This window comes from Opisthorchis viverrini, assembly GCF_000715545.1.
Source record: "Opisthorchis viverrini unplaced genomic scaffold opera_v5_1, whole genome shotgun sequence".
In the NCBI taxonomy this organism is placed as follows: Eukaryota; Metazoa; Platyhelminthes; class Trematoda; order Opisthorchiida; family Opisthorchiidae; genus Opisthorchis; species Opisthorchis viverrini.
This window is the reverse complement of record NW_008751657.1, coordinates 2,781,043-2,799,417: the sequence shown is the minus strand read 5'-3', so window position 1 is coordinate 2,799,417 and position 18,375 is coordinate 2,781,043. Positions and strand designations below refer to the sequence as shown.

At 43.4% G+C, this 18,375-nt stretch overlaps 1 protein-coding gene across 1 annotated transcript; it reads left to right on the top strand.

The window, feature by feature from the left end:
• Positions 1-11,260: 11,260 nt before the first annotated feature.
• On the top strand, positions 11,261-17,492 carry T265_00041 (hypothetical protein; the record flags this gene model as incomplete). The annotated part of the gene is made up of 3 exons (XM_009163698.1): positions 11,261-11,294; positions 17,162-17,306; positions 17,339-17,492. The coding sequence occupies 3 exons, from the start codon at positions 11,261-11,263 to the stop codon at positions 17,490-17,492; spliced, it is 333 nt and encodes a 110-aa protein (XP_009161962.1).
• Between the last annotated feature and the right edge of the window lie 883 nt (positions 17,493-18,375).

Below are 18,375 nucleotides of genomic sequence, written 5' to 3'. Positions count from 1 at the left end.
GCGATCGGAGTGTGCGGTTTTTGGGGCCGACCTTTTCTAACCCTCAAATGTAAACGAATGCTACAAAGCAATTCCATGTATTCCGTAATATATCTCACTTTTCAATACACGCGAAGCGGATTTAAGAGAAAACCACATACCACTCGCATGCCTCATCATTAGCCTACACCGTTACATTGGTATCTTGCATGCCGAGTTACTGCCTGCCAAGACGAGTGCTGATTTCTGTGCCTATTTCGGAGTTGCAGAGATCTGGAGGTGGACAGAATCTAACATGGCAGAAGAGTTGTTGTGAAGAGTTTGGCTGCCATTGGTGCTGATCACCTTGTAGGATTGGGTCCATAAGATCCTCCCTGTGCTTTGCTGGAAATACTGAAAGATGTGGCGGCTAACCGCTGTCAGTAGCGTTCATTCTATCAGCTTCTATCCAGATTTTCTGATCGAGTTCTGGATGTGCGGATACCTCGGAATGTTTTGGTAGGCTAGCCTAGCTAGCTAACCAGCATGGAATGGGGACCGATAATAACACTAAGATGTGTGTGTAGTTCATCTCCTTTTCACGTTAATTTAGTTTTCAACATTTGGCGTGTTTCAAGCAGGGTTTTGTTCTGTCGAGAGGGCTTGTGTGAAAGGTTGCGTCTGATACTCTTAAAAACGTGTCGATTGATCCTTTTTTTATTTTTTATACTATTTTTAACTTTACCCTTGAATCAATCGAGTTTATTTATTTCTTGCTTGTAGGATCATGGGCTGACCCAGTCGATGGAACGAAGTATACCTCGTGGTTCGCGCCACAGCAAAAGCCGTGTTTACGAAAACTTACAACCGATTTGTGGAAATTCTGGCGTTTCTGTGGATTATCCTGGGTCAGAACCTACACGGCACACTTCACCCTTCTGCCCGTTTGCCTACACAGGTAGTATACTACATGGTTCTTTGCAATCAAAGAAAGGTTACCGAAGATATAGGGATAAAGGAAACACTGGTTCGCACAACGTGAGACGCAGTATCCGTTCTCTTCATGCGCGCTATGAAGATCTGAGTTACCTTTCCGATGTGAGGTTGAAGGAGCTCATTATAGACACTTTGGTATCCCTTTTAAGGCTACATCTTTCAAACTGTCCGCCATCTAGTCACCGGATAAAAAAAGACCCGGAGGCTCATAATCATGACCACCACAAGTCCCGGCGTACTCACTCATCGCCATCTTCAAGCTCTAAACCTCCGAGAATATTTGTTTCAGACCCTTCATCCAGACATGACAGGCTACGAAATCCACCTCTCACGCCGAGTGAATCCAATGGTGCCCTAAGCATGCGCGTCCGACGTCGGAACAGACTTCAGCCCAGCTTTACTTCCCACCGGGAGCAATTACTGTTACGCTCTAATCCTGATTCAGATTCGCCCTCGTCGGATGTTTTTGGCACGATGCAGTATCCTGTCTCTGTAACCCAAGCTGACAACAAGGTTTTTTGGGACCGTACTTCGAATTCTGCCGTTAGTGGTAATTCACGAAATAATCATGATCAACGTTTGCCCCACCTCATGTCAGCTCAACCAAAACTCACGAGCAGTTCCGTTATCCACACACATGAAACACCGTCCTGGTTGTCTTCACCTAGTCATTCGGCTCGGTCGCAAGACCCCATTATTGTCCCCAACAAACGGGCATATTCTAATAATGGCACTTTGAAAAAGACTCGTTTCGAGCGCCAGGCGCATGTACTTTCTAGGTCACCCGTTTCCAATTCACTCTACTTTGCGACAGAACGCAGCACCCCGCGATGAAAATCGTGGACTGTTTTCTTTGTACTCTTGGCAGTATTTACATAACCCATTTTCGATCGTCAAAATCATGTGTCAAAATATGTGATATTTGTAAGTACTCATGTCTCACAAGGCTGTACATGTTTAATCGCTTCCTTTATCTTCCAGGCTTGCCGATTTTTAGTCTATTTTTTCTACTGATCAGATATGTTTTTGAGTGTATGTCCGTTTCTTACACATACAATACAACTCGCCTATTAATGAAGTCCACATAATGACGACCATGCACTTGCTGATTAAGCCACCATCAGTTGGGATTGCAATGAATTTGTCAGTTTTGGATTGAGCTGATTGTGCCTGGAAACCTGACTCCTTTTCTATCGCCCGGAAGTGTTTTTTGTGTGGCCAGAAACGAACAAATTACCTCGTCCTGAAAACCAGTCAGCGCATATTTGTTTACAGAAAGTAACTAATATCAATACTTCCCTGTTACTTCTGCAGGTCGCTGCAGTGAGTAAGGTGTTTCATAGGATTTCTGGTCTGTCTCATGGTGACGTAAAGGCGGGTGATCAGTATCGACTTCAACAAAGTAGGCTTTGATTTCTCCTCGGAAGAACCGGTTGCAGGTTTGTTGCCGTGTGGGGACATGACGTTGTCATAGTTGATGTTACAACAATGGTTACGATGTAGTCCATAGAATGAATTATCTGTCTGTAAAGTCATGCACGTGCTTCCGTGCGTTTTCAGTGATCACAATAATAGGCATGTGAGGTCCGGATTGAACCATGCATACGGATGACAGTCAAAGGGTATCGGTTGTCGTCCCTTGTCTGAACACTACAGCGAATGATTCGTCTTATTCCAAAAATGTCTTCCGCAGCCACCGTCTAAACGTCATCCTCCGGTTATTTATCCGAAACAATTAAGGCTTTAGCTGAAAGGAAATAAGGGCGTGTTTTTTTTCAGCCTTCAGTCAGTTCATCTTCGTAATAGCCGATTTTGATGACATTGTTCTTGCAATCGAAAACTGTCACTGAAAGTTCATCCACAGCTTTTCGTGCTCGTTATTTGTGCGTATTTCCACATGTTTTTTGTATAAATAATAGCTTCTGCCCATAAATATGTTCTTCGTCACAAGCTTGTCACGCGAGTGATTGAACTTGACGATAAATTTCGAATGTATGTGGACGAATAACTACCGGAGATGGTGACTGTTTCCGTGAGGTCACGGTCAGCAACAGGTACCAGTTCTTAATTGTAGCCAAGATGAAATGATCGAGCAGATGGGGAGCGGGAGTCCTGCACAGATTTACGGTGGTTAAGAGACGGAGTATTTGCAAATTTGGTGCTGAATTTCATTGTTCCTGTTGCATTTTTCAACCTATGACGGAAATCCAAGGAACGTTGTAACATATTCCACCCTTCCCGGTACCTCATCAGGTTCGTGAGATCCTACGTTCCAGCATAGGCTGATGTGACTCTGAGGATGAAATCCGAAATTAAAACTCCCGAAATACTGCCTATGATGTTCATGCGTAAAACCTACTTACGTCGTCAGGTGTTTCGGTGGCAACTTGAGAATTGTGTACTTATCAGTCCAGTGGAGAGTTATCGGGAAGTGCGGTCGCTGCTTAGGGTTTGAAGTGATGTTGATTGCAAACTAACTTAGAACGATGTTTCGTCGAATGAAAGCCGTTTTGGAGTTTGCAACCAAGGACCAAATAGATGTTTTATTATCTCGAACCTCAACTCTCCCGGGTGAGAGCCGCGCGGATTGTACTTGATCCAGCAGAAGGCAACGTTATTTTCTATGGTGAGAGTTCCTCCAATGCTCAATGTCAAAAGCTGGATGGTCATTATGTTCGTCAGACATCTGAGTTTGGGAGTTCGAGATAGTAGTCTGGATCTCTGATCTCTCTTGAAGTTTTTTGCCTTGATTCGTAGTTACTGAGCTTCATACGACTGTTGAGCTCTTTTTATTCCACACAGTTGAGCAATCACTGTGACAGGCCAATCACCTTGAATCATTCTTCCATAAGTGGCTGTGAAACTCGTAATCCGTTGTGCTGAACCGGACTTCCGGTACTTAGAATCCCACAGGGCCTCCTTTTGAGAAAGATAAGCATACAACCTTTTGGAGTGAATTCATGTTATGGGGCTCGGAAGACAACTGAACTATTCGGGAACAAAAAGCGTTGACTAACTACCATCAAGACTGTTCGGTCTTCAGGTTCAAAACATGTTGAAAAAACAGTAAAATATTTGGATAGTTGCCTACTGGGTGAAATACGCCATGGAGTCGATGCTTGAATGAACGCCTCAGGTTCATTTAGCGTTTTCAACCGGATGATGTGACACAACTGAGATGCTAAATACAATTGGGAATGACAAGTGTTTTCAAAAATGTTGCGCACCCGGGAACGTGTATCCAGTTCCTGATGATCGTTTAATTAACTGTTTAGGACAAATTTCGTTGCACCAGGCAAACCATGGGCGGAACTGCTGGGGAAGGAACCAGCACATGGTTTCCAACATATCGTTGTTTCAATGATACAAAAGGTGCCCTGTAACTCGCATCATATAATCTAATGGCTGCCCCTAGATGTATTCTCACTGGGTGCTCGACAGATACGGAGCGAAATGATCAAGAAAAAACGCAAATTATCGTTGCTCAGCAGAATTCTATAGTGGACATTTTTTGGTTACCAGGCCTCTCACTCGAACCATTCAGATCAGTGAAACCTTTTGGTGTCCTTGATGGTTGTGCTCATCATGGAAAGAAGAAAGCGTTCAGCTGTAGCACCCTTCCGGTGCCTAGCTGCCATGCCACCCGAAGGAAGCACGAGGGCTAGGATACTACCAGGTTTCCCAAGCCTAGACAGGGGAAGTCGAGAGGCAGAGGTCGGATTCGAACCACGAACCTTCCGGTCAGTAAATTCGCGCTCTAACCACTTGGGCCATCTCGCCTCCCATTATGGAGGGATATGAGGACGCACCTTCATACTAGGGTCTTCGTGTATCAGGTCATCCCGTGATTTTGTGATGCGCCTCTTGTGGTATGACTGGAGTGGATGTCACATGGTATGGGTGAGATTTCTGGGGTTTAAAAAATTACCGGCCTGTACACCATACGAATGTTGGCGAAACGGAATACCTAGCATGGAAGCCTCAAAAATCGGAATGAGTTCGTGTAGTACAACAAGTTCCTCAGTCGGGATCACAAGTCAAGAGACCGTTGAGTGGCTTTTTTTCCCTAGGGGAGGTGCGTCATTTCTTTGCTAAGTTAATGAGTGTTGGAAAGTGACCAGTTGCGCTAGAGGAAGAGGAGGACTGTCCAAACCCCGTAATCACCCACATTGGAGAGTGAATAACCAAGTTACGGGTTATCACCCAAGTAAGAATGGCTTTACCATTTCAAAATCAAATTCTACGGTAATTGTGGATGGAATTCTCCCGGGTTTGAAGTAGAAGGGTTGTTTTGGGGGAGGCAGTTGTGAATGAAACTATATTCTAGTGCGTTATGATACGTAGGTCCTAGGCACTAGCCTTCGAATTCGGAGGAGAGATCAGCTTGTCAAGCCAAACATTTTCAAGTTGTGGCTCAGTGTCAACTGGCGTGTAGGCGGAGTGGCGATTTGGGCAAAGTTTGAACTCTGTTTGAACGGGGAATAGGTATAAACTTATATTTGCCGCTTACTTGAGAATCCCACTCAATTTTATCAGATTTAGTTTGCTCAGAGATTCATTTATCATCTTGTTGGCTTTTTTTTCTGATCTACAGAAACCGGTTGATGTTGACTCTCAGATTATGTCGCACATGAAGCATCATAGTCCACTGAGGTTGACCTTGACGTCGTCCTACTTTACTATAATAGGTTCACATCTTGCATTCGTTATTATTCTGAGGAGGTCAACTGGCTTTTTGAAAGCCACTTTTATGGGAGAATTTTTCTCTTGGTGTATTTGCTCGGAAAGTGTTAGCATCTAGTGTGTACATAGTTCTGCTAATAGGCGGTCAGTATTCGCTTCCCTACTCCACCGGAGGTTCACACTATCAGTGAGTTTAATGAGATCGAAACTCAAGGCAATGCTCACGGTTTAGTATGGGCTCACGTAAGCGACCCAACCAAGCCCTTCGAGTGAAGAGTATGCGGACAAATTCTGTAAATCACACGACCATTTGTAAGTAGTTCTAGTCGGGTGGGTTTTTGTGGAATTTTGTCTTCAGCTTTTGAGCAAGTTTCGCTTGGAAGGATTGGTGGTTGGATGAGGAAGTGGACAGGTTAGAACCGCGAATGGCTTCGTAACTAGAAGTAATTTTACTCACTTTGGACCGGGTTGATCCATAGTGTTGGACTATCCACTAGAAGCGTCCCGCAGCTTCTTTAGAATTTATTTGTACATTAGTAATTTCCCTACGTCAGCAATTTGATACTGATTACAAAGATGCTTTGCAGTTTACTTCTCGCTGCTCTCAACAATGGACATCGTGGGAATCAGTCGCGGATTTTCAAAAATGGTTTTGATCTGATAAAGCTACGCCTCACATTTTATGTGCCCAGTTAAATTTCTGGGTGTTAGTTGAATGACGATTTAACCAAGATGCGAGGTCTGTTGTAACCACAGAGCTGGAACCAGTTGACCACCACCTGAATCCGATTGGATATGTAACTGTTTTGCCATTTACTCATAAAAGTTACGGCCTCTCAAGGCAATGCTTTTCTCTCTTTACCACTCCATCGATGGTCGTTCTGAGAGTCTAATCAGAAACACTTCCTGGCTCCTATCGGTAGGATATTAATGGAAATGTTCTCTGTCTTTCTTCCAGAGACAAAGCATCAACTATTGTCGTCAGTGCTAGCTGCTGCTTTGCTATCCTGGCGAACTTCTCTTGAAATGGTTGATTTTGATCTAGAGTGGTTGTGTTCTGGTGCTCGTCACGCATATGAGCGTTTTTAAGGTAGGCAGTAGGATAAAGAAACGCATAGTAAAAGCGTTTACCGGTGCTCCGGTGATCATAGTGAAGAACTTGCACATGAGTTATTTTGATAGCTCAGTGGTTGAGGTGTGACACCATTGACCGGAAGGGCCAGAACCCAGCTCCGGAATATCGACTGCGTCTAACTAGTCTTAGGCAAACTGTCAGTATCTCAGCCCTCTGGTTTTTTTCGGGTGGCATGTCAACCTGACAGTGAACAAGGTTACAGCGGATGGTTATTTGTTTTCCTTTAGACGTTTTACATCGACGAGGGATTGTCAAGTGAACGGCTTTGCCCACTGACCAAATGGACAACGCATAAAGCGGCCTTCTGACAGAATTTTTTCTATCTCAGAAGGTGGTCTGATGTGTATCTTTGCTGGGCCTAACTAAAGTCACACTGTGGGACAACGAAAGGGGTTCCGTTTGGCATTGATTATTCAACACTAAAATGAGGTGACTGGAGAATATTTGACTTAACTGATTATATCATCGAGGAATGGAATGAAGGCAACTCATTCAGAAGAATACCGGTCGTACTGTTAGCGTCAAAACGAAGAGAGAACGACTGACTCGACAACAAATGGGCGGACTGTCGTCGATTAGATAGGCGGCCATGTTGTAGCGAGTAGCTTATCTCCCAACAGCTGATTAGTAAGAGCGGGATCCACTCTGGATCAAATTTTAGTATTATCTAGTGGACCAATCGGAGACCCGTGAATAAGAATTTTGGATTGAAACTATTTTCAGATCTGTAACAAGCAGAAAAAGTACCGAGGAAAAAGACAGGGCAAACAAATGGAAACAGACTTAATAAAGGAGCGAATTGCGATGAACGGAGAGACCGTGGAGCTTGGAAGTACTATTCGTAAGCAACTTCTGAAAGATCCAACATACTGTATCACCGAAGATGAACAAATTCTTTATGCTGTGTTCGCGCACACACGTGATACTTCATTTCTCCTGGCGGCTAATCTCTTGTACAGTTGATCTCCCATTTAGTTGAACATTTTCCAGCAGGTTCGAGTATACTGTTGGTATGAAACAGGCAGTTGAAAGGCGTTTCGTTTTAAATCAATCTTTGGTCGTGATTTTAACTTGCTTCCTAAAAGCATTCGGAAAATTCATGTTTTAGTCATCATTCTTACCCCAGCCTTGACAGAAGGACAAGTTCAAACCTGTGGCATGATTCTACCACAATTGTCAAAATTATTTAAATTGAGGATATGGTACAATACCAAAAGCTGTTCCACAGTTGTCGCGCATATTGGAAAGTCTGCTGAAATGGGTGTGGATATATTGAGCGCAAACTGCGGAGTGGTTCTAGTAGCCACGCCCATATGACTCATCAGCTAGAGTTTTCTCTTTATTCGAAATGGGGACAGGTTTTGAACTTGGAAACTCACTAATCAATAATCTGGGAAAAATGCGCTTCTTTTTTACCCCTAGTTTCATTCCTCTTTACTAAAAACATCAAAAATTGCGTAAGTATGCGTCGAGAGATTTCCGACCTCTGCCCCTCGACTTCCCCTGTCTAGGCTTGAGCAACCTGGCAGTATCCCAGCTTTCGAGCTTTCTTCTGGCAGCACGGCAACTAGGCACTGGAAGGGTTCTACAGCTGAACGATTTACTTTTTTCAATAATCAAGTGAGGTTGATCACGAGCAATTAAGAAACTATCAAGTAGGTACTTCGTAGTCGGACTGAATGCCGACTTATGTGTCTCGACCCCTCTTTTCAAAGTCAAGCTGCGCTTCGATTTTGATCATCGTCATTCCATTTTTGTACAGCTACACCTGTTGCGTTTCGTCTTGCGAAGGCGGAGGACTGACTAGCCAAAGGGTGGTTTGAAAATTACCGAATAGTGAATGGAGGGTATAATTTGACTGTCTGGTACGGTGGTATCACACCCTGTAAGTAGACAACGCATCGTCAAGCTCGACGGTGGTGCGGAAAAACAATTTGTTGATAAATCATCCCTTGTATGAAAGAGCTAACCAATAACACACAACTGAGGACCACGAAGACGCGATTACGTAAATTGTTCACAACTGCCAGTTATTCCATCACGATCCAATTAGTTCGGTTGCTTCGTGGATGTGGTGCAGGATATTTGATTATCGGTAACTGTCCGTCCAACTTGCGCTTCAAATATCGCCTGGAACTGGAGGTCATCGTACCAAGTCACCTCTCGGAATTGTCCGCTCATACACAGGTTCGATACAGACTACAGGCATAAATAGATGGTCGTATTACTTTTGCTCACGAAATGTCCGAAAGCTAAATTATCAGATTTTAAAAGATGGGAACCCTAGTCAACAACTCGTTGCACCCTACAATATGTGAGAATTCGACATCCCGTGAAACGTCTTCGAAATATGACGGTGAAGTGCTCCTCTAAATTGTATTCACAGTGTTTAGCTAAAACACCAACGTAGTCAAGATGTGAGTCCTATGAAATCAGGCAAATGATAACAGTATAGCTGTCCTCCTCTAGATGGACCTTCGGTCAGAAATGAAAGCTCAGCTTACTCCCGGAAATATATTTCAGCGATAGTTTGCAAAATAGATCATATTCTATCGGTATTTTGAGGTAGTCTTCTCAGCGAGACAGGGGGACAACGCCAGCAATGATAACGCTAATTCTAATAACATTATCGTCGGACAATTTTCGTTGTGAACAGCGCTGTGAAAGTGAATCAAAACACATCAAGTATTGGCAAATACTGAGCAAACAAGACTGCTACCAAGACATACCCCGACGAGATTATCACACAACTGTGCATATTCACGCTCAGATGACCGGCATGCACTCGATCGTTTTATTGTCCGGACTTTTGGTGATGTTTACTACTTTAGTCGTTATTATCATTGTTGTTGGTCTTTGTTACTTCTGCCGACATGGCAAGCACGCACTGTACAGGATAGAATCAAAGATGTCTTTACTACGAGGTCACCTAAGATTAGTAGTGTAGTTTCCTGGTACGTGACTAGAGACCCATTCGTGTTTGTGCTACCACCTCCTAGCTGGACACTCTATCTACATTTAGCCCATCGTTTTAGGTTGAGGTGGTGGAATCTTAATGCACTATAGTGTTCAGATGTGTTTACCCCTTTGTTTTATCAAGGTTTAGGCGCCGTACTCTTGATAGTTTTTCTCAGTAACATGTTTTTCACCCAGAGTTCAAGCTTTTGATTGCCCGTAACTCTTTGCACGGAAATTCGACCCTCAGTGTTGTATGGCGGATAAGCGTCAGCACCTACTACTGATACTGATACTGATATTTCTGTCTGTAGAGGGATATTCCTGAGAGGCCTGATCAGTAGGTCAAAACGAAACACAATCAGCGGTTGTCGGCACATTTTGAAGCTGTGGGCATTATTACATAGAGGTTCACTTTTTTCCGAATGGACAGAATGGTGGCATTTATAATGTTCATTTTTGCTCTTTGGCTTTGTGAAAACCTGATTAATTTTCTGCGTACAAAGTAAAACGTTGGAGTATGGTTTTCACCAAACAAAATTTGCCTGAGAGTGAATTATAGTTATAAAGCGGTTTTGATTCGAGTTCGCCTAACGAAAGATAGAATGACCTAGCGAATATACACCCATTCGCAAACTAATTTGGTTTTGCTAGAGACTCACCTGGAACCCGGCTGAATTGCTCGTTTATGATGTTTCCAGGCGAATGAATGTGCCACACCAGGCCGTCTCATGTTTCAGTCGCTACGATATTCGAGATATCGCGATGCATGTATATATCTGTAATGCACTACTGATAAGGTTGCTGAAAATCCGTCGACAGCCCATGACCGGTTTTGCCCTTTTTGGGGCTCATCAGGTAGGCGCAGTCCCCGGACTCACGTCGACCTTACGTTCTGCTTGAAACCAAATTGCGTGAAATTAGCGAATATACACTCATTTGTAAACTAATTTGGTTTTGCGAGAGACTCACCAACTGAATCTCTCGTTTGTGATGTGACCAGGCTTAAGTGAGTACACCAAACTGCGTGACGTGACTCCCCTAATTATAATGATTTTTCCACAGAGCTTTGGAATTCCATCACACTTCCAATGGTCAACCATCTCATTCAACTTACTGTGCCTCCATAGCACATGCCCTAGTTTAGAAACCTGACGCATTTATCATAACTATGTATAGACTGCTGTGAATGATACAATCACCAGAGAAAGCCTTGAAAAATGTTGTCCACGGCAAATAAAACGCTAGCTTGAAACATCTTATTCCACTGCGTTGTGTTTTGAAGTTAAACTTTCCGTATATCAAAAGCGTTTGACTTTTCGTATATGACAGCCGTTGGACTCCCTTGAGCAAACCAGTAAGCATACTCTGGGCGTTCCATGTGCTACTTTTTCTCGGTCAGACCGTTGTTTCGCTTTCCGCAATTCGGTAATCCTTGCTACTGCTATTTTTCTTTCGCTTTTCAACAGTTGGTTTGCTAGGAGTAGTTGAAACTTTGATGGAACCCAAAATTTCCTTTCACCGTACTTAGGAATGTGTCGTGGTAAAGCCCGTCACGTCCCGTTCAGTAAGTCAAACCGTCACGGTTTACGAGCAGATGGTTTCTGATTCGTTACACATGTCCTTGTTCTTGAGCCAATGAGCGGTTTGTTTACCCATGTTGCTAGGTTATGTTCGCGTTTCGGACCAGTACGATCGGTTAAGCCACCTGGAGAATGCCTCTTCTTATTCTCGCTCACAAACTGAGCCTAGTGGATAACGGTAACAACTCTCAACCCCCTCTTGGCGCCGTTTACTCAAGTTATTCACCCCCCAAATTTAACCTAAAAGGATTTAGCTGGATGTCTGAATAGTTCCAACCGATTGTGTAGTGGAATACCGAACGCCGGTGAAAAAACTGACTATGGCAACAGTAAGTTATAGAACCTGACTGTTTACTTTTTCTCCGTCACTGACTAACTCAAAAAGGCCACCTATATGCACATACAGACATGAGTTTCACCCTTGGCTGATTCTCATCTGCTAGCCTCATCTGGTTTAAACAGCTGATTGTTTCAGATTTGAAAGACACTTGTGCACCGGTCCTATTCCGCGATGCACAACATTTCTCTATGGGTTTCGTGATTTGACCCACATTGCCCGTTTCCAGCTTGTCCAATCGATTACCCTGATGGTGGCTGCCATGGTTACTAGTTTTCGTATGTAAATCTGCTCTCGTGCAGGTCACGGCGCTTTCCAGTATTTCACGTGGAGTGGTCAGAGTCTAACGAGCAGATGCTTACAACCAGTTCGAACTGGCTCTGCTTACCGACACCACACAGTAATCAACTTCTAACTCTTGATAAATAGCGGTTTTACTGATTGTGCTTACACATTTTGTCACTCTGGTACAAAATACAGTAAGTATTGTTTCCTCGGCCGCCGTTATCTTCGATCAGGTGCCAGGACTAACCTGATTTCATGGTCCTCTAGATTTTGGTCGAGCACCAATGTTCTCATCGATCATGAAGACGGTATGGGATGGATGGATGGGATCTGCGGGTAATTCTAACCCACAAGCAAAGTCAGCTGATAGAAACTTCGGATTGTAACCTGTCTGCGTTGAAACCTGTCAGCCATATTGAGATGTAAAGTAACTCAGTCCTCTAACTGTTACTCGGTAACGCTTATCTACGGACCATGCTCGTACAAGGATCATATCTTTTGGTTGGTCCCTTCGAAGTCCTGTTTTGACCATGAGATAATAAGTGCCCAGCTTTGTGATAGCAAGAGCTCACTTAACTTCGGGAAGAAGGGGGGTCTGAGAAAACTTTCAACCTTCATCTCCCTAGAGTGACTCATCACAAGTTGTTTAATTCCTCCTGTCGTTGGTTGGCGCAGGCTATGTAGCTGGAATAACTAAGCAAATTCGCTAACTACTTTTTTATTTTATCTAACTGGTCTTCAACTGCAACAATGAGAATGGTCCGGCTCTTCCCATGGACAATTTTTCAGTTCATCCTACATGACATTCTGTAGTGTAAATAAGCGGTTGGATGAGGTGCTACGAAGCAGACCGTTAGAGCAATCCTGCCATAATGTGTTTTGTCCCTCAAGCATAAACTGTGGAGGGTGAAGCCTTTGAACCTTTATAACACCGCTTCCTCACATTTTGACGAGTTGGTTTTACCTATAGGTTTGGGAAGGAGGTACTTGATGTGCCCGACAGTAGCAAAAGTTTTCCTTTTCTCCACCTGAGTGGTATCTACGCTCTTTTGGGAATCAACACGTAGCCTCCTATTCGCTCGTGATAAAAGGTAGACAGATGGGGAAAATGCTGACTGTTTATTTACTTATATGCAATGGACTTAGAGCTGGATCAGATGCACCTTGCCGATACGATTTCTCCTTCTATGCACTATCACGCGCTGGCTGATTTCTCTTCCACATCGACACAAATGTCAGAGTGCTCATACTTGTGCCCAAAACTTTCTCGCTGTTTCAAGACACCTGCGTTCTTCCAAGGCTCAACAGGTTTACTCCTGCTATTTTCCTTCTTGTTTAGTCCGAAAACCTGCATCGCAGGGCAGTGTAGAGACTTCATGGGAGTGTATTAAATGAAAAGGCAAAAGCGGCTAGGTTTCCACAACAACAGCAGTTACGGTAACATCTCTGTTCTGCTTGAACTGCTCTACTAGCCACTGAGAATTCACACCATGCGATTATACCGCTTTTGTATTATGATGATCATATACCAATAGTGTAGCACAAACCCAACATCAGCTGGGCTCCAGTGACGATCGCCATTTACCAGGTATTGCCTTGAGTGGCGTTTTGTATTCATTATCCGATGCTACGAGGTGTTCGTTCACAAGAAAAGTGTAAAATGGAGCGCCATTTCATTAACTTCCGAGGAGCCGGAAGCTCTTTTGTGTCTTCATTTGAGAACTTGGCATAGATTGAGGTTAACAGTAAAAAACCTCAGCGACAATGCTTTGCACTGCGTCCCAAAGCCTTTCAGGAAATGGATTTTCGAAGGATTTCCGTGAACTAATAGAAGATGTGTTGAAGAATCGGCGTTTTCGCTAATTATTTCTCCGGTCAATACAGTTGGAGGGTAATAAAATTCAGGATTTCAATTCAAAATCCGATGGGTTATCAGTTTCTACGTGACGACCTGGTAAGAAATCAACAACAAGATCATGTGTACTCATTAGACGCCACATGTTGTTCTGTGAAGAGATGTGAACTGTCGGTTCAGGGTCATGTCGAGTATGCTGTGTGCATGTCCCCCTTTTTGACACAGAGGAGAGGGTTTCTTTATCTGATAGCAACTTACTGTCCTGTAGCTAGTGGACACATGTACCTCATGTTTGGTTTTGACCAAATTAGCTGTGGAAGCATTTGAAGCGCTATTTGAGCGATGTTTTCCAAGCCAGATCGGATGGTGCTTCCGAACCCCTTCTGTCAAGTATCCAGGTATTCAACGCAAATGCCCTGAAGCACAGCTGCAGGTAAAGGATCATACAAGCACAGATTGGTCTCGCATAGGGTTCTTTTGTTCTTCCAAAATGAGGTTTACCAGGCTTTTTTTTACATAAAAACTGTTTTTCAGTGGCAGGTAGGGAAGTTCACTGAACCGAGATTTTCAGAACACAAAGAGCCTTTGGTGGTTATGTTGGTCCGTTGGTCATGTATTTCCTGATGAAACTCTTCGAGTACAGACTCATTTGGCGCGCTGATAATCAACCATATTTCACTTCCTACAGCGTCATAAGAATACATTATCCTGGCTCCCTTACCCATGTTGGTTTTCAGTACACCTACCTCTGTCATGAGCCATCCGACCGTTAAGAAATCTTAAACTTCTTTTCTAATCTTAGTGTGCAACACTCATCGAAGATCAAGCCCTGTCGAATTGTGCAGGAGTGACGAACTTGTGACACCATAAAAATATATGATTAACATAATGTCAATAAAAGCTGCACCCGCCAGCTGACTGTTAAAGTTGATGACATTCCAATTTCCTCTTAAGGGTGTTGATGAGCAAAGGATCAGACAGCGTACTCATTGCTACCTAACCTTCCCAAAGGTGGAGATTTTCAATACATGTGAACTGCATACTGAAAGTACAACACAAGAGGTGGGTAAAGACAGCTGTAGACGGCAACTCTCCACATAACCACACAAGTGATCGATGTTTTAGGAGGAGAACATTAGCGAACGAAAAGAAGAGTACGAATGATAGTTTTACACAGTCTGGTCGCGAACTGAGTCCACCTATTTGAAAGTGCCTATTTGAAATGCGGGTTGATTCAGCAACCAATTGGCAGGACGAGATGGCGAGCCTGGCCTGGAAGATGCCGGAAAAAATGTGTTTCCAGTGCAATCAGGGCAAACTGGTCGAAAACAAACACGAAGTGGACGCGAATTCCGATTTAATATTCATCTACAAGGTCATGGTGAATCTGTGAGAGGGAGTTGAAGAAGAAGAGTTGACCCAATCAACTGCGCACTGATGATGTCTCCTCGTATGGTGACGAAACGTTTGCAAACCAATTGTCAAGCTCGAGGAACAGATCAACAGCCACCTGATCAACAACCAGTAGTTGAAGAACATTTATTAGCTACAGCAAAATAGGTTGCCATCAGGTCTAGAAACCCCGTCCTCCACATCCGAAAGTGGGACGTGCACGCATCACACTTGACATGGTTCCAACCGGGAGTCTAGATCTCTTCACAGAGTAACAACACAACAACCCAACTGATTTTAAATTTGAAGTTTGTATTTTATGAACTTCTCAGCGTACTGATCGGTGGATGAATTACCCAAAGTGTTCGTTTCACAAAACGTCCTTAAAAATTTCCTCCATGCCTTTGGTCATCCTGTGTTTTCGGTTAATGCCCACGAAGTACCATGTAGGTTGGAATCCTAATGTTACTCTGACTTATGATTGGTCAGGACCATCGCAAAGGTGTCTTTAAACACCAGTCGTACACATGCAGTTCCAAGTGTCCGTTGATAGCTTCTTAGGTCCTTGCGTTGACCTAGTGTTTGACAGTTTGAAAAAGGGGGAGTGTTGGCACGATCTTTGCTTGCTGCCTGTCTGCGATTACTGTCTGGAAACCCTGTCTTTCACTTCAAATAACCTCTTATAGGTTGCAAAGCTCACTATTTCTGCACTAGACATGTGTTTAAATAGAGATTATCGAGCACAGCGAGGTTGATTTATACAAATTTATTCACACATTTGTTCATGTAGGTTCGTTTTTTAAAAAAAATTACTTCTGTCTAAAAACAGTTTGTCAAGTACTCTCTGAGAAAGATTAGTCAAATATGACAGTAACACTGTAACACTTTCTGCGCCTAGCTACCGTGTTACCGAACGAAGCACGACGGCTTAGGTACTGCCACGATATCCAGACAAGACCAGTCGCGATACCGGCCAGAAAGTTGATTCCTTAATCATTCAGATATTTCCAGCTTTGAATCGGATACACCCAACGGCAATTATACTCACCAGTGCCTGTTGGCACGTTTGTAGGTGAGACTAGTACTGGGTGCTGTCCCTCACGGAAGCTCCCCATAGCCGACCGATTAAGTCAACCCACTTCATCGATGTAGCCATCGCTACCATTTATCTGACAGAACCCTGTCTTCACCTGTCTCAGTCTAGCCTGGCGGGTCACCAGAACTCATCTACCGCCGCTATACTCTGTGTTAAAGTTGATAGAAACCAGAGGGCACCTGAAAATTTTCAGAACAACTGACTCCGATTTACGGAGCATCGTGTTCGGTGTAGGTGAGCAGATACAACACCAAAGTTCACCATTTCTGCAGTAACAAAATGCTGCATGTCACAAATGTGGCTTAGGTGGTGAATTACTTATCATGTCACCTGACTCTACACAAGAAGCTAGAAAGATCATATTTACCTACGTGAAGTTGTGTAGTAAAAGCGGTCGACTGACCATGTCCTCATTGGTATACTTATGGCTTCTCGCCATCTTATGCTTCTTCATTATATGATGGCCTTTCCCAGCGGGTTAACTGCACTCTAGTTTTGGTAACTTTCTTTGACTGCATACGGTACCCCATGAGTTTTGGAAGGTTTTGAATACTGTCAGATGATTAAAAACTTGGACACTGATTATAAAGCCAGTAGAAGGGTTAAATTCAGTACATTTCCGCACCTTTAATGTAACCTTTGGCATCTGGCTGTGTTTGATGGCTTTAAAGCTAACTAACAGTTCCAGATACTAAGGAATTTGATTTACTCATGAGTTTTTAGGAAACTCTGAGCACAGAGTAATGGTTTTGTCGCTTTTCAGTTGATCTGTATGTTGAGATGCCTTAACTGATCAACGACCTTATCCAAAACCGCGAGCTTCGTATGAACACTATATATTATTTACCAATACTTGTCGATTGTTTGAGAATGAAACACATACCAGGTGAATACAAGGCCCCTACCCTAGAAGCAGAGCAGAAGAAGTGGAACAGAAATACTACCACGGACCGCAGCAAGGATTCCACTAAAGGAGACAAGAAGACAGAAGTAGGTGAAGACCTGTCGCATCGGGCTGGATCGTTGGAGAAGTGTCATTAAGACTTAATACGTTGCTCACAAGGTTGCTGAAAACTTGTCGAAAACCACGCACGACTGGTTCCATCCTCCTTCGGGATTATCAGCTAGGCGCAGGCCGCGAGTTTCTCTCAAACTTATGTTCTTCTGGAACCCCAATTGGACAGGTTTCAACAAATATGCTCATCATAAGCGAGTGATTCATCCGGTTTCCAGGCGAGTCTCCCATCAAAACCAAATCGGTATGCAAATAAGCATATAAGTCGAAAGTGTCATCAATCTTTCTGAGGTCGCTTAGACAGTAGTGTTCGAGATTGTGGGTTGTTGAGTCAGAGGATGATCATCAATGACTGAAGTTCAAGTGAATCAGGAAATACACATCGAGGATTACAAACGAATAGGCAACTTTTCTGGTCTTTACCCGAAAAATATGGGATATATACGATGGAACCTCCTGTGATGCCGACCAGAATGTCCATTATAAGGATAATACTCTATTTCTCGAAGGCGAGTTCACTATCAGTCCCATCAGTAATGATGCAATACCGTCTTCCAACTAATCTGATTGATCCCACTCCGAGCATCCACAGGAACTACAATGGACGAAGATTCTAACTCTTGTACACTAAGTTCAGAAAAGCATTTGTTCGATCAGTCGAAAAAATCGACCACCCAAGACCTCCTGTCATGTGATTTTTTGTGTTTGTCTAGAGTACATCACTACATAACAGCAACATGCAACCAAACACAATGCCCTGCAAGCTCATAGCGTTTACCAACAGATTAAAGGTCATTTTATTCATGTCCGATTTCAGTCTTTGCTAAGCAAAACTGAATCTTGTGCAAATGGCAGAGGTATACTCAAGTGTACACACAGCGTAGGATCTGAGTACAGAATGCTTGTCGCAGTCACTTACAAGTTAGTTAAATTTGTGTATATCTGTAAGCAGTTCGCGTCCTAAGTAGCTCGGTGTAATTAGGGTCCATGGTGTACGCACCGTGAAAAGCTTATGCCGGCACAATCTGGATAGCTCAATGTAAATTGACTTATTCACACAAGCAAAAATGGGCATGATCCCGTTC